Source organism: Folsomia candida, unplaced genomic scaffold, assembly GCF_002217175.1.
Source record: "Folsomia candida strain VU population unplaced genomic scaffold, ASM221717v1 Fcan01_Sc032, whole genome shotgun sequence".
Lineage (NCBI taxonomy): Eukaryota > Metazoa > Arthropoda > Collembola > Entomobryomorpha > Isotomidae > Folsomia > Folsomia candida.
In genome coordinates, this window is record NW_019091224.1 from 416,629 (window position 1) to 430,629 (window position 14,001).

General features: G+C 36.3%; 2 protein-coding genes across 7 annotated transcripts; both read left to right on the plus strand.

Moving 5' to 3' along the window:
* Positions 1-815: 815 nt before the first annotated feature.
* Positions 816-5,425, plus strand: LOC118439240. 6 transcript variants are annotated; one of them, XR_004837303.1, is made up of 7 exons: positions 816-1,258; positions 1,346-1,479; positions 1,555-1,677; positions 3,856-3,952; positions 4,044-4,133; positions 4,600-4,673; positions 5,149-5,425. XR_004837303.1 is itself a non-coding variant. In XM_035860377.1 (6 exons), the coding sequence occupies exons 1-6, from the start codon at positions 956-958 to the stop codon at positions 5,257-5,259; spliced, it is 804 nt and encodes a 267-aa protein (XP_035716270.1). In that variant the 5' UTR covers positions 846-955; the 3' UTR covers positions 5,260-5,389. The 6 variants fall into 6 exon arrangements, 1 of the variants encoding a protein (XP_035716270.1); XR_004837304.1 differs by having other exon boundaries at positions 4,075-4,133; XR_004837301.1 differs by having other exon boundaries at positions 826-1,258; positions 3,856-4,133.
* Positions 5,426-7,114: 1,689 nt separating this feature from the next.
* LOC110860436 lies at positions 7,115-13,359 on the plus strand. The gene is made up of 7 exons (XM_022109472.2): positions 7,115-7,321; positions 7,392-7,584; positions 11,049-11,513; positions 11,599-11,703; positions 11,776-12,147; positions 12,226-12,330; positions 12,400-13,359. The coding sequence occupies exons 1-7, from the start codon at positions 7,307-7,309 to the stop codon at positions 12,825-12,827; spliced, it is 1,683 nt and encodes a 560-aa protein (XP_021965164.1). The 5' UTR covers positions 7,115-7,306; the 3' UTR covers positions 12,828-13,359.
* The last annotated feature ends 642 nt before the right edge of the window (positions 13,360-14,001 follow it).

A 14,001-nucleotide genomic window follows, 5' to 3' on the forward strand; every position in this document is an offset into this window, starting at 1 on the left:
TCGCGGGAGATTCAAATAATTCAAATTTTTATTACACAAATTGAGAATTTTTGGATTTTCAAATTGCCAAAACTTTTTATATTTTAGCGCAAATTAGAAAATTTAAAGACGTATTTTCTTAAAGTTACTTGTTTCAGCTTTTTAAAATCTATTTTCATTTTTTTTTTAAATTTTTAGTTTTTGGAATTTTGATAATTTTGTATAATAACAAAACTCTAAAAAAATTGAAATTTGTAGAAATTCGAAAAACCATTATTTTTCCTGAATGCAGGAGGTAATTGTGAGAATGCTTGTTTTTAATTTTCTGATTTCACGCCAAAATTAACAAAGTAATTTAAAAATCTGAAAATTCAGCCGACAAATTATTTTAATCTCCACGCCGTCAAATGCGAGCATTATCGAAAAATCAAAATACGGGTCCACTTATTTTTGATTGTTACTCAATTAAAATTAGTCCCATTAAAATTGTAGATAAAGATAAACACCAAACGATGTTGCATTGTAAGTATTTAATTGTCGCAAAACTCTGTTTCGGTTTAAAATCCATGCCAAAATGCTGGCATGCTGTGACCGATTTTTGTACCTTATGTTATCCATTACCTGTCGATAACTCTGTTTTATTTATTTATTTGCCTTACGTCTACGTTTTCACATTTCTTGAAACAAGATAAAGGATGAACACCAAACGATGTTGCATTGTGAGAGACAGACCTTGAAATCAGGATAAATGACAATGAAAAGAAATGATGCATCAATGTCTGTCTCCCTATTGTGACTCATTTCTAAAGATTCTCGTGCACACAATGGCTTTCATGTAACGGTGATTGCGTCTTATGTCGGATCGAGACTTTATTTTTTTCACTTTGAGAACCATTCCAACCCAGTCAAACTTTTGGTAAAGTCATTCCCAGAGCAAGGTTGCCAGGAGGATTTAGAATTTCGAAAATTAGTGGGAATGCATTTATTGCGATATTTCTGTCTATTTTTCTGCCTTGGGAGTAGTTCGGGATGGAATTTATTTCCATGGAGGGCTACAAAAAATTCACTCGGGAATTTCACGAGGGAGAAACTATCTTCTTTGAGGAACCAACGGAATCGCTTGCAGAGTCTGGTCATTGAGGAGAAAAGGGCAGAAATAGGGAAAAAGGTGACGTTGAATTCATCCCTGGCGACGAAATTTTCAAGGAAAAATTTCGTGAAAAATTTTGTACCCGTGAATGAAATAATTGAGAAAAAGTCTGACAAAAGGAAGCCACAGGTGAGGAAATAAATAATATGAGACAAAGGTGCAGTTGACTTACATATAAGAATGTATATAAAATTTGTGTATTAAAAAATTTGGCAGAGTTTTGATCCACGTCTGGAATTGGTTGACAGAATGTTGAAATCTGAAAAAATGAAAAATATTTTAAATCTATTTCCGGCCGAGTTTGGAATTAAAATAAAAAAGATATTAAAGATCGATGGGTTGAAAAATAGGTAAGGGGGGTATATTTTTATTGATTGATTGATAATCGATTCTTTATAAATTAGAGATATTTATGATTTTTGTAGTCATGAAGATTCTTCGGGAATTAATTTTGCCGCTAGTAGAGGAGGAGGAGGGGGTGGATGGGGATGGGGGATGGGTGGTGAAATCGACGCATTCACCATTCTGGCTGCCTTAGCTTTCTTAACGTATTGACCTATTTATTTATTAAATATTGACAAGTTCCCTCTAAACAAAATTTTAATGAATCATTACTGCGCGGAGTGCGTATATGACTCTACCGCGATAGTAATGATTTGGTATTAAAACAATACTATATGGTAAAAAAATTGATACAAATTAGTGTTAAAATTATTACCAAAAAGTGTTATTTTATTACTAAATCTATCCCAACATGGTGTAAATTTTTAATTCCAATTATTCAGCTTCGTCTGCTCCATTTAAATATGTAAATATCTGTCTGTCCTATATATGCATCGTTTCCATGTTTCGTGTTTTTGCAACGAGTTAATCCTCAACCAGAATCAACTTTATACCTAAAAATCAATGTTTGTCCGTTCCAATTATGTAGTTTTCACTTAAAAATGGAACGCTATTAATTAGGGTTGCCGCGGGTAGCGAAAATGCTACCCCTTACCCGGCCCGCTACCCGCAGCCCAACTACCCGTACCCGCACGGGTACCCGTGCGGGTACCCGTTGCCCGTTACCCGTTTTGAGAATTCAGTTAAACATTAACCAACTACCAAAATAACACGGATTTAATTAATTAGTTATCCTTCTAGGTTAATAAGAACTTTGAGAGAGTGCTACTAGAAATTGCTGACGATATAATTAGCTGTATTTAACTAACTGCTCATGAAAGCAAACTTATTGACTTAGGGGTAGCCAAGAAACAATGAGACTTAATTGTTGACATTTTCATTTAAACGACATTTTTTATTTAAAAACACTGGCTTGCAACTTCAATTTTTGCTTTAAATCGTATCATATTTTTTTACTCCTACAAAAACTAGTTGAAAGGTCACCAATACCACATTACTCTAAAATTACTGAAATCTTGAATCAAGTATCGTAAATACTCTATTTATAGCCCTATTCTATTTATAGCCGGCTCTGGAGCCCAGGATTTTTAAAGTTTAGCTAGATCTATAATTATAGCCGGGTCTCTGATTTTGAGTTGCCTTGTCCGCTGTCTGTATTTGTAGCATGCTCAGGAAATGCCACATATTTAGTTAAAGAGTAAGATTAAAGTTTGCACAATTATTAATTTTACTCTTTAATAAGGATGTGTACGATCGTGACCAAAAATTTAAAAAAACTACTAAATCTTGATGAAAGGCGATGATTTAATTTAAATTCCCAGTGAACGCTGTCCTAATGGCACATCCTATTAAATAAAGCAAATCTTAAATTGTGTTAACTTGAGTTAAGCCTGAGCTTGTAATGTTCCAAATTGTAGCGAAAACTAATTTTAGCCGGGTCTCTAATTATAGCCGGTGTCCAATTATAGCCGGGTCTGTGAGGTTCAGTTTTGGATTTTAGCCCCGGCTATAAATAGAGTATTTGCGGTAAGTTTTGCTTGAGAAACGATAATTTCTTCCCGTTTTCTGAATTTATAATGGAATGGTGTGAAATGCAACATTCCGATTTTGTTTAAATTTTGGAATTGTGTCGTTCAACTGAATGCAGGACAATTTGTCAAAATATTTGGGATCAAAATTGAAGAATTACCGATTTTTATTGGGGAGGAAGTGGATTTTTCCCCGCTTGTTAAAAATCGCTCTCTTTTCAAATTTGACTTGAAAATTCTTGATTAATTCTTACTATCCCACAATAAACTTCCTTAATAGACACGTTGGTTGTATTGACTTTAACCTTATATTTCAAAATTTCAACTGCTCACTGGCTGCGCAAGGCGAGCTATTTAATTATGTAGAATCGAAATACCCGTTACCCGTGCGGGTAGTAGTAACTACCCGCAGACAAACGGGTACCCGCAATATCGTGCGGGTATGCGGGTAACGGGTACCCGCAATATCGTGCGGGTATGCGGGTAACGGGTACCCGCAATATCGTGCGGATATGCGGATAATGGGTGCCCGCAATATCGTGCGGGTAACGGGTACCCGCAATATCGTGCGGGTATGCGGGTAACGGGTACCCGCAATATCGTGCGGGTATGCGGGTAACGGGTACCCGCAATATCGTGTGGGTATGCGGGTAACGGGTACCCGGCCCGTTACCCGCGACAACCTTACTATTAATCCCCGCGACCCATTTTATAGTGAATTCCATTAATTTAATATCATTTGGGTCATGAATCAAATCCCTTGCAGGATATTGATATTCCCATTTTCATGCGTAGTTTATTAACCCTGCAAATACCATCCATATAAAAGGACAGAGGACTCGCTCTTCAGCTAGTTCGTACTTCAAGATAGAAATCTGGTATAGTCACGAAGGTATTGATTTCTCGGTATTAAAACTATACGGATCGGTAAAAAATTTGCTACCAATATATTAATTGTCTGGATATGCAATCATATATTTCAGTTTTCGATGTTTCGCCCCGTGGCGATTTTAGGTCGCAAACCTGTCCTTGGCGAAAGAATCCTGTGGACGTCAAAAAAATCCCTCACGGTTGTATGTTGGCTCATTTTCCTCGTAATCGCATGTAGTATCTAATAAAAAATGTCCGAAAGTCGAAATAAAATTATCCTCGGACTTTTTTTTTCGACGCCTCAAATTTTTTCTGGCTTTCTCTGACCTTATCTGGCCGTAGAACCTTTTGACATTTTTGTGCGGAGTTTGAGATTTCAAAAACTACAGTCGATATAAAAAAGATGTCTTTGTTGTCGTCGTCGGAGTTTGGCAGAGATATTTTGATCCGAAGAGGGGAAAACGCGCATTAAATTTTAAAGTGCAAAATTTGGGCTGCTCTCTTATTCGGATGCCCAAATCATTAGGCGGGAGGTCGTCCCTTTTTTGCAAATTTCACACTAATTAAATATAGTGTTGGCTAGGTTACTAGTCAACATATGAGAGGATATGCTGGGAGACCCCAGATTGTAAATAATTTATTAAACACGTATTATTCAAACATCCACAGCAATGAAGACGAAGACCATAGTTCTTCTGACGATCCTCGTTATCGCACTTTTCTGCATCTTTGAAGCCAACGTGGTAAGTAAATTTTGTAAAAGTCGTTCCCACGAGGTAACATTGTAAAATTCATAAACTCCTTCGCTTAAAAATAATAATTTCCAAAGAAAATTCAGTCAACCTGATTTTTGGATATACATTTTAATTCACATGCATTCTTTTTGGTTGAAGGTCATTTCATTTCACTGCATTTCTTACTTCGTCTCATGCAATAAGCATTGGATAAAAATGAAAGATTGAGAAATTCTTTCATTCCTTTCATTCGTCTGAAATGAGGGAATCTTTCATTCACACGAAGGGGAAATATTCATTTATTATCATACTCATTCATATGAATGAAAGTGAACAGGTGACATACGTAGGATACCGATGGGTGGTCAAAAGCCCGGTGTTTTTGACGACGTGGCACATATTTGGAGGCTCCCTTGCTAGAAAAATAAAATTTATTGTAAAATTGTACATGATCAAGCTATATTTTAAATAAATATTTGCATAGGTCGAAGCGAGATGTAGAGGACTACGAAGGGCGGCTTGTTATGCAAAATGCGCACAGAAGGGACTCGTCTGTATCTGGCCGGACGGAAGGTGTCAATGCGAAACGTTCTAGAATGGACCTATTAATCCAAAACAATGGTGCCTGCCGATATCGAAATTCGATAAATATTATAATATGGATTAAATTTAATTTTTTATGGAATAATTTGAAATAAAGTTCTTATATAAGACTATAACTTAAACTTACGCATCATAAGTTATGATGCTTCTCAAATGAATTAGAAATAATTGATCAGCTGAGTAATAATTTATTGCGCTATTTTAGAAGGGTACATAACGGAATCTTACTTCATTTAATATTTTCAGAAAATATATAATTTCTTGAAAATACACAAATTCCCTGCCGGAATTGAATTTCATTCATTTTTGTGCATTATATGCACTGTTATGCATTTTCATGCATTATGCATGTATTATGCATCATGCATTATATATGTGTTACATACATAAAAATAATATCTTGGGCATAACTAGTATATACGGACGCCAATTGACGGGAAAAACAAGCCCGTCGATAAGCCCGTGACTCCAAGCAAGAAATTTTCATAGAATGAAAACATGAATGTCGTGAAGTGGGCCTCTCTGTGCAGAGCGAGTAGAGAGAGAAAAAAGAGGCTAACTTCGCAACTAAGCCACCCACCCAGCCACACACTCGCTTGTTTTAAGTTTAGTAGATATATTATACAAAATTCAAAATTTGGATTCGCGACTCTACTTCTATATGTTTTCTTTATGGTAAGTAATAATATTTATTTTTCTCATCACAACAAAAACATTGCTGAATTCGCTAAGAAGTAAACGACCCATTTTTTATAAACTCCCAACACGAGCAAATTTAAGTTAACCGTTTCTTGCAAAATGCCAAATAACGCGTTATTATAGAGGGGAAATCGATCCACCAAATTTCCCCTAGAATCACGAATTGGCGTCGAAACGATGCTACGAATCAATCAAACGGTGGAGATCATGGCTTACAAAATTGCAAAAATATAGACGGGATAAAATAGTTAAATCTTATTTCCAAACCTACGGACATCTTGACGATCTGAAAAAGAAGGCGCTTTATAATTATATTAAATAAGTATTTTTAATTTAATTCCTTCAATTAATTTAATAAAAAATTATGACCACTATTTCTTCACGTTTATAAAACTTGTCAAGAAAACTTTATTCATATTAAATTCCAACAGAGTTTAAAATTTTCTAAAATTTGCAAAATATTAATGTCCCTTATTTTAATCTTGATTAGCCAATTATATCTTGATACGAAATGCGTTAGATAATTTTAGGATGCTTTATAGAAATTATGAATAAACCGTTTGTAATAACCTTTTTAGGTCGTTACATTCGTTATCCGAATGGGTGGACTATTTAGTTTTCACGTGGGAATATACATCACTTATTAAAATTCAGCATTAGTAAACCTAAGTACTTATTTAAGCATTAGAGGATACTCTGCACGGGTCAATTAATCAAAATCAAATTCATAACACCCCCCTCCTCTCATTATTAAACCTGGCAGAAGAAAATGCGTCAAAATTACACATTCACAGGTTTGCATAGGGGGCCATCCATATATTACGTCATCAAAAATTCTCCATTATACGACCCGACGTAAGCATTAAGGGATAGGGAATTTTAACAAGGGCAAGATAGTCCACCAAAACCATTAAAATGATGACGTAATATATGCACGTTCCCAAACCTGTATTTTTTGCCTCCCAACGCACACTCATCCCATCGTCACTACTCTGACTCTGTTATGCTTCTTTTTATTGTGGGGCTGGTTACCTGGCAACGAAGGAAGTGTGTGTACAGGGAGGGATAAACAATTACCTACTCACCTTTATAAATATTTACTAGCATGCATCCTCACATCCAGATACATACACATATTGCAATAAAAACTGGTTGGCTATAGAGAGAAATTTTGCACACATGTCGCAAAAGCAAAAGTGTTTTTATCCTCTCGCACACAAAGTCACGTAGTCCCCAGGATTATTATTTTGTGGTCTTTATAAATAACATTAAATAAATATTTCGTGCAAATCAAACGGAATGTGATATTTAGTCAATTGAACGGGGGAACTAAAAATTTGATGGAAATGACAACGGTAACATTTACATAAATATATCGGCTTAATTTTGAACTTAGAAAATTTAGTATTTTTGTTTTGACACTAGTCCGTGAAACACTTGGTGACCGTGTTTTTTGTCCTGCTAAGTATCCTTTTTGCGGGAATAGGAGGTCAACAGTATTTCGATGGGTCGGGAAATACCCCGAATTCGCAGCATGTGGAGGAATGCAGTTTAACAAATTGTGATTCCTACGCAAAATGTCCGCATGGATGGATGGAACTTTACACGGAGCGATACAGTGAGAAAAATATTTTGTTTAGTGTTAAACCCGATTACTAAAAAATGTCACAAGACGATGGTGTAAAGTGTAACGCTGGGATTTGGGGGACATTTTAAAATTGTGTGGTCCAACCAACGTTTCTTGGGACAGTTTGTGCGATGGTGGGAATTGGTCGAAATATTTTAGATCAAAGTTGAAAAAATGAACCGTGATTTTTACCAAGTGGAGGAAGCAAACCGCATTCCCTTGGAAGCAAAAAGTCGTCCGTTTTTCAAATTTGAGGTAAAATATTCGACAAATTCCAACCATCGCACAAACTACGTCAAGAAACGTTGGTTGTATTGACTTGGACCACATAATTTTAAAATTTCAGCCAAATCGGAGGATTACACTTCTCTAGCATCATATTGTCCGTTATTTCCCACTTAACCTCTTTGTTACTAAAGTAACCTCTTTCCCCTTAAATATTTTTTAATAAAATTCCCCTTGAATTCGATGCTCATTTCATAACTACGTCTGATAGCAACCAATTAAATTTTCATGATTTTTTATGTACAAAATCCCAATATTTTTTCATCCAGTTTCCAAGTTTTGAGTTTTTCACGAAAAACACAAAATATCCACTTTTTAACATTGGTTGATATAGGGAAAATTTCAAAATTTGGGAGGAAAAATACCTACTTTTCACCATAGAGTTTTCCACAAAATACCCAAGAAACACTCTTATTTTTAAGAAATTTTGGTGTCATGTGATAATTTGATAATTTTTTTTGACACGTGATATGACGTATTTCGTCCTTAAGGGACAGTCGCCATGGTACATCATATGGCGTATTTGGCATGTAACGGAAATTTTAATGGTACGTCATATGGCGTATTTGGTCTCTTTGAGACCTGTTTAGGAATACGTCATATGACGTGTTTAATGTGAAAGAGGTTAAATTAGTTGAAAAGTCGTTATCGACAGATTTATTTTAGAATTGTAAAACTCAAAATTAAAAAAGTCAAAACACTCGAAAAATCCAAGGTTTCGGGTGACATTGACAAGTGACATTAAGTGACTGACATTAAGTGACAATAACCGGTTGTTGTCACTTGACATTTAGTGACATTAAGTGACAAGTGACATCAAGTCTTAAATTGGGGAAAGTGAGATAGAAGTAAACGAAAGAAGATAGAAGAACTTAAATAGATAGAAGTAACTTAAACTTCGTGGATTGATGCAACAGCTTCTTATTGTGATCCATTAGTGCCTATAAATAAAAATATACAGTGAAAATGAATGTACATAAGTTCGCGTATATAATTGGCACAGGTACAAATTGACAATGGCGCAACGCAATACCAATAATATCCCATATCCAATAGTTAATTCCATTTTTACAAGATCAGTTTTACCTATCTGATCTGCGTTCCCTCAATATACCTTCAAATATAAAATATACAATTATTTAATTTATTATGAGAAACGATGAATTTTTAACGCATTTTGCCTTGAGCAAAACCGACTGTGATGAAAAATCTCATGATCCGCGTTGATCTCATGATCCGCGTTTCTCATTTTCCCCCAATATTTGGCTTAATGTCACTTGTCACTTAATGTCACTTAATGTCGGTTATTGTCACTTAATGTCAATGTCATGACATTAGGCCTCCAAAAGTGGCATTAACGAAACCCTGGAAAAATCCACTTTTGTGGAAGGCCTTGATGCAGAAAAAGTTCAGGTTAAAAAAGTCCACTTCTTACCACGAATTTTTCCACATTTTACAATTGAGTTAATCCATTTTCAATTTTGTCATCAATTTTGGTTGTAAGTATTAAATTTAAAATTACACACATTTGTGTATTTCGTCCTCAAGGGAAAGTAAAATACTACACAAATGTGTATACTACACCGTCAAATTTAAAATTTTCAATTTTTACCTGACTAAAAAACGGGAATTTTGCATTAATTTTGAGACCTATACATATTTTCTTTTCTTATGTGACCATGCAAAACACACTTTTTCAAAACAGAAAAATTGCATGCATTTCAAACAAGTAAAATTATCCCATTTAATCTTTTTTTGACAAAATTCAAGATATCGTGTATTTTAAACCTTAGAGACCAAATAGATTAGAAATTTTCCATTGGCAACTAACATGAAAGTAGAAAATTGACAATAAATGACAATCACCATGGTGAAAAGTCGAATTTTTTCAACCGAATTTTTGAATATTTTCTACATCAACTCCATGTAAACATATGGAATTTTTATTTTTTTCGAATTCGTGTCATTTTTGAACATTAACAAAACTCAAATTCTGAGGTAAATGGCAACAAGGGCTTCGAAGTTACGGTCCAAAAGAGGTTCTAATTACAGTGGAATCCGGTTATAGTGAATTTCAAGGGACCTAATGAGTTCACTGTATCAGGAATTCATTGTAGCCGAATTTAGTGAAAAGAATTTTTAAAAAATTGTGTTAGGTATGTACATTTGTATTAAGTACATATTCAGACTATACTTGTGAATGTAGAGCATTAATTAGATGTACATACAAAACAGTTAAGAAAAAAATCTGCATTCTATGTATGTTTGTACATAGCAAGAATGATTTAGTTATAAACGTAGCCCTTAATTTCTACTGAAGAATATTCGACGAGATTATTCTAGATCCAATTTACCCAAAGCCGCATTTGTTATATATTTGACGATGGCAAACAATGTGTCAAATGCACATTTTAACTACTCGCAAATTAATTTCCTACTTTTTGATCAAGTTTATTGACAATTTATATGATAATGAAAGCTGGCACGAATAATTCTTGATATTATAATTATTTAATATGAATGATATTAAAGAATGGGATCAGTTTTGGAGGCAGGCAAAAAACACATACGTAAAAAAACGATCCAGCGTTCGGTAATTTGGAGAGAAATTCATTATAACCGGAGTATTTGCACGTCGGGAAGCTCAATTCGGTTTACTGTAACCGAAATTTCACACTATCAGGATTCACTATAACCAGACTATTCAGCATTGAAGAGCATAGTGAAATTCAAGGGAACCGAGAGCCCATTCATTAAAGCCGGAAGTTCACTTTAGCCGGATTCGCTATAAACGGATTCCACTGTATTATAATTTCAACCAAATTTTAAGCCCCAATTTAAAATTTATTTCATGGCTGGTAAACTCATACTACTCAGCCCAGGGTGCGTAAACTTTTTGGTTGTCCGTGGTTTCTCCTAAGGGGATGATGCAAGGATGAAAATTTTCATGCAAAAATTAAAAGTTGGGGCATGCAATTTTCCCATGAATTTGGTTGTCAACCGCATATCAAATTGCACGCAATTCCCCAACTTTTAATTTTTGAATGCAAATTTCCATCCTTGCATCATCCCCTTAGGAGAAACCACGGACAACCAAAAAGTTTATGCACCCTGTCGTCACCCGTTCCAATAAATATTCCCAATGAATTATTTCGTTAACCTTTCCCCAGCCTGTCCTGGTGGCCGTGAGAAGAAATATTGCTGCTCCGCCGGCCGCACGCCGCTCTGCTACCACACCCCCTGCGCCGGCCCTTCTCCCTCTTGTCTCAACGGCTACCGAGAATGGAGCCGCGGCGCGGCGCAGTGTGGGCGCAGGGACGAGCACACGCTGCACTGCTGCATAGACGGCCATCTCCCGCAGTGCTTCAACACCACGTGCTCCCCCGCGGGAGATGTTTCAAACCAATGTCCAGGCGGGTATAGTCAGGTCGCTTATTGGAAAGGGGCCGGTTGGGAGTGTCCACCCCACTTGGACATGCGGACTTGTTGTAGATCTGAGCAAAACCTTCAAAATCAGAATCCCTTTACCCAAGGAAACAACCCGTTTCAAAATAATCAACCAAATTATGATCGAAATTACCAAAATAGTTATCCAAACCAAAATAATAATTATAATCAGCAACAGAACTACCAGGGTAAAATTTCAGAATTTTTTTTATAAAAAATCAATTTAGCATTAAATGTCTCGAAAAACTGATTTTCCTAATGTTTTATATGTAGGTGGCTCCGATTTCCGCTCCGAGTCTTGTCAATACACTAATTGCGAAACTTATTCGCCACGATGCCCAGGGACGCATTCGTATGAATTATCAACGGACAAAAGTTGTAAGAAAAAAAAAATTTTTCCGGGTTATATAGAATTTTTACAAACAAAATTACCCCCTTTTTTATTTTCAGATTGTACACAAGGCCGAGAACGAAAACTTTGCTGTCGTCCCGGCCAACTTCCGCCGTGTTACGATACTTCCTGCCAGTCTGCCACGAACCTAAGGTGTCCCACTGGTTACCGGGAATGGAGCCGGGACACGGGCGCCTGTCGAGGAAGCGGGAACGAGCAGAGACTCCACTGCTGCGCGGATGGCCAACTCCCCACCTGTTACAATACGACATGCGCAGATAATCCGACCTGTGCGACCGGATTTTTAGAGGGAAATATCCCCTCATCAGGACAGAACGAGTGTGACTGGCGAATGTCGCGAAAAACTTGTTGTCGCCAGGGAAACAATGATTTCCAATTTGGCGGAAGAAGAGACGGGCTTTCCACACGGGGTGAATTTTTTTTTCAAAAGAAAAATATTTACTTCTAAGGAAACCGGTTTGTGATTATTTTAAATTTTCTTTTTTTAGACCAACAACAATCTCGCGGAACACCGGAAGGTTGTCTATTTTCAGACTGTCAACAATACCCCAGATGTCCGTTATCTTACAGAGAAATGTTTACTGACAGGAAAAGTTGGTTATAAAAAAATTTTAGGTTTAAATGTTCTCTTAAAAATTTTCAAAATTTGAAAATTTTAACAGCTTGTGCAAGCGGTCGGGAGAGGATGATGTGCTGTCGACAAGATCTCCTCCCCGAGTGTATCGATACCCTGTGCGAGTCCACCTATGAGGTCCGGTGTCCCAACGGGTACAGGGAACAGTCTCGGGGTAACCAGGGGTGCAGCAGTAGCCTAGATACGAAGCTGTATTGTTGCTCTGACTCCCGCCAACTGGGCCACTGTTACAACACGACTTGCACGAACAGCGGGGAGGCCGAGTGTCGTCGGGGGTATGTTATGATTGCAAGGGGAAAAGGGGTCGAGTGGGGCTGCCCCTGGACGGCTTATAAATCGACGTGTTGTGAAACTGCAAGTTGGAATGGTGGTCGTGGTAATTTTTACCACAACATTGGCCAGATAATAGTCGTTTCATTTCTGGTTTCATTTTTGAGGGCGTATGTTTCAGTTTAGAACAAAAATACAAGTTTCCTTATGTTTTTGGGAACCCGCGTTGTAAGCAGTGGCCATAATTCTTCTTCTACAGTGAGTAAGGGGTTCCAAGTTTGTAAAAAAATCGTTTTTTTCTGCTTTTTTTGTACATGTACAAGATACGAAACAATTGGGAAAAGCGAAAAAACGATTTTTTTGACAAACTTGGAAGTCCCTAATATCTTGTTTAATGCTTTATGGAACTTAATCCTTGTTTTTCTGTTTTTCGTGACTTTCCCTTTATGGAAAACCTAGGGGAAATACTAAATATATGTTTAGAAATATTGCATTTATTTAGTAAGCTTTATGTTTTATTATAACTTTACACGTTGACTTCGTTGAGGACATGTTCTTCCATGACCAAGGGAAACATACAGGGTTAAGACAACTGATATAGTAGTATTTTGCACATATTTGTTACTACTTTTGTAGCTTATGCACACATAGCTATACACAGATTTGTGAACTTGTAAAATTTTTCAGAGAAAATAAATGACAACTATTACCAAGCTTATTCATCTCTGAGGTGGCTACCCTCTGTCATTCTGAATTAAGTATTTAATAATTTATTTGTCAGTCAACCCAGGGTCATATACATGTATTCATATAATTAGATCGTGTAAACATTTCGAACCCGTTGTAATATATGTATGTATTTAGCGTTGGAGTGCCACAGCACATGGCCGTCGAGTAAAATTGTGGTGTTATTATTAAAATAATTAAAATAATCAACCAAATATTGACCTATGTATCAATAATGTTAACAATTTTCACAGTGCCAGTTTTTGCCACATTTACAGCAGACCTGTTCCTGTATCTTAACCTCTTTTTGAGAGTAACTTCCGTAAATCCCTTGTTGCCACTAACCCCCGAAATTGAGGTTTGTCAATTTTCAAAACTGATGTAAATTCGAAAAAAATATGTTTGCATGGATTTTATACATAAAATATTTAAAAATCCGACTTTTAGTCTGTACATCCCACTTTGATGACCCCCAGCACTGGTCGGATCAGAACCATCTTCTAACTTAAGGATTCCTTAATAAGGAAGGTAACGATACAGTGGTGCTCCAGGTGCCACACATACCCATGACATAAAATAGCACTTGCAAACATAATTTTTCGTGTTGAATTTCATATTGATCAAATTAGGCGGT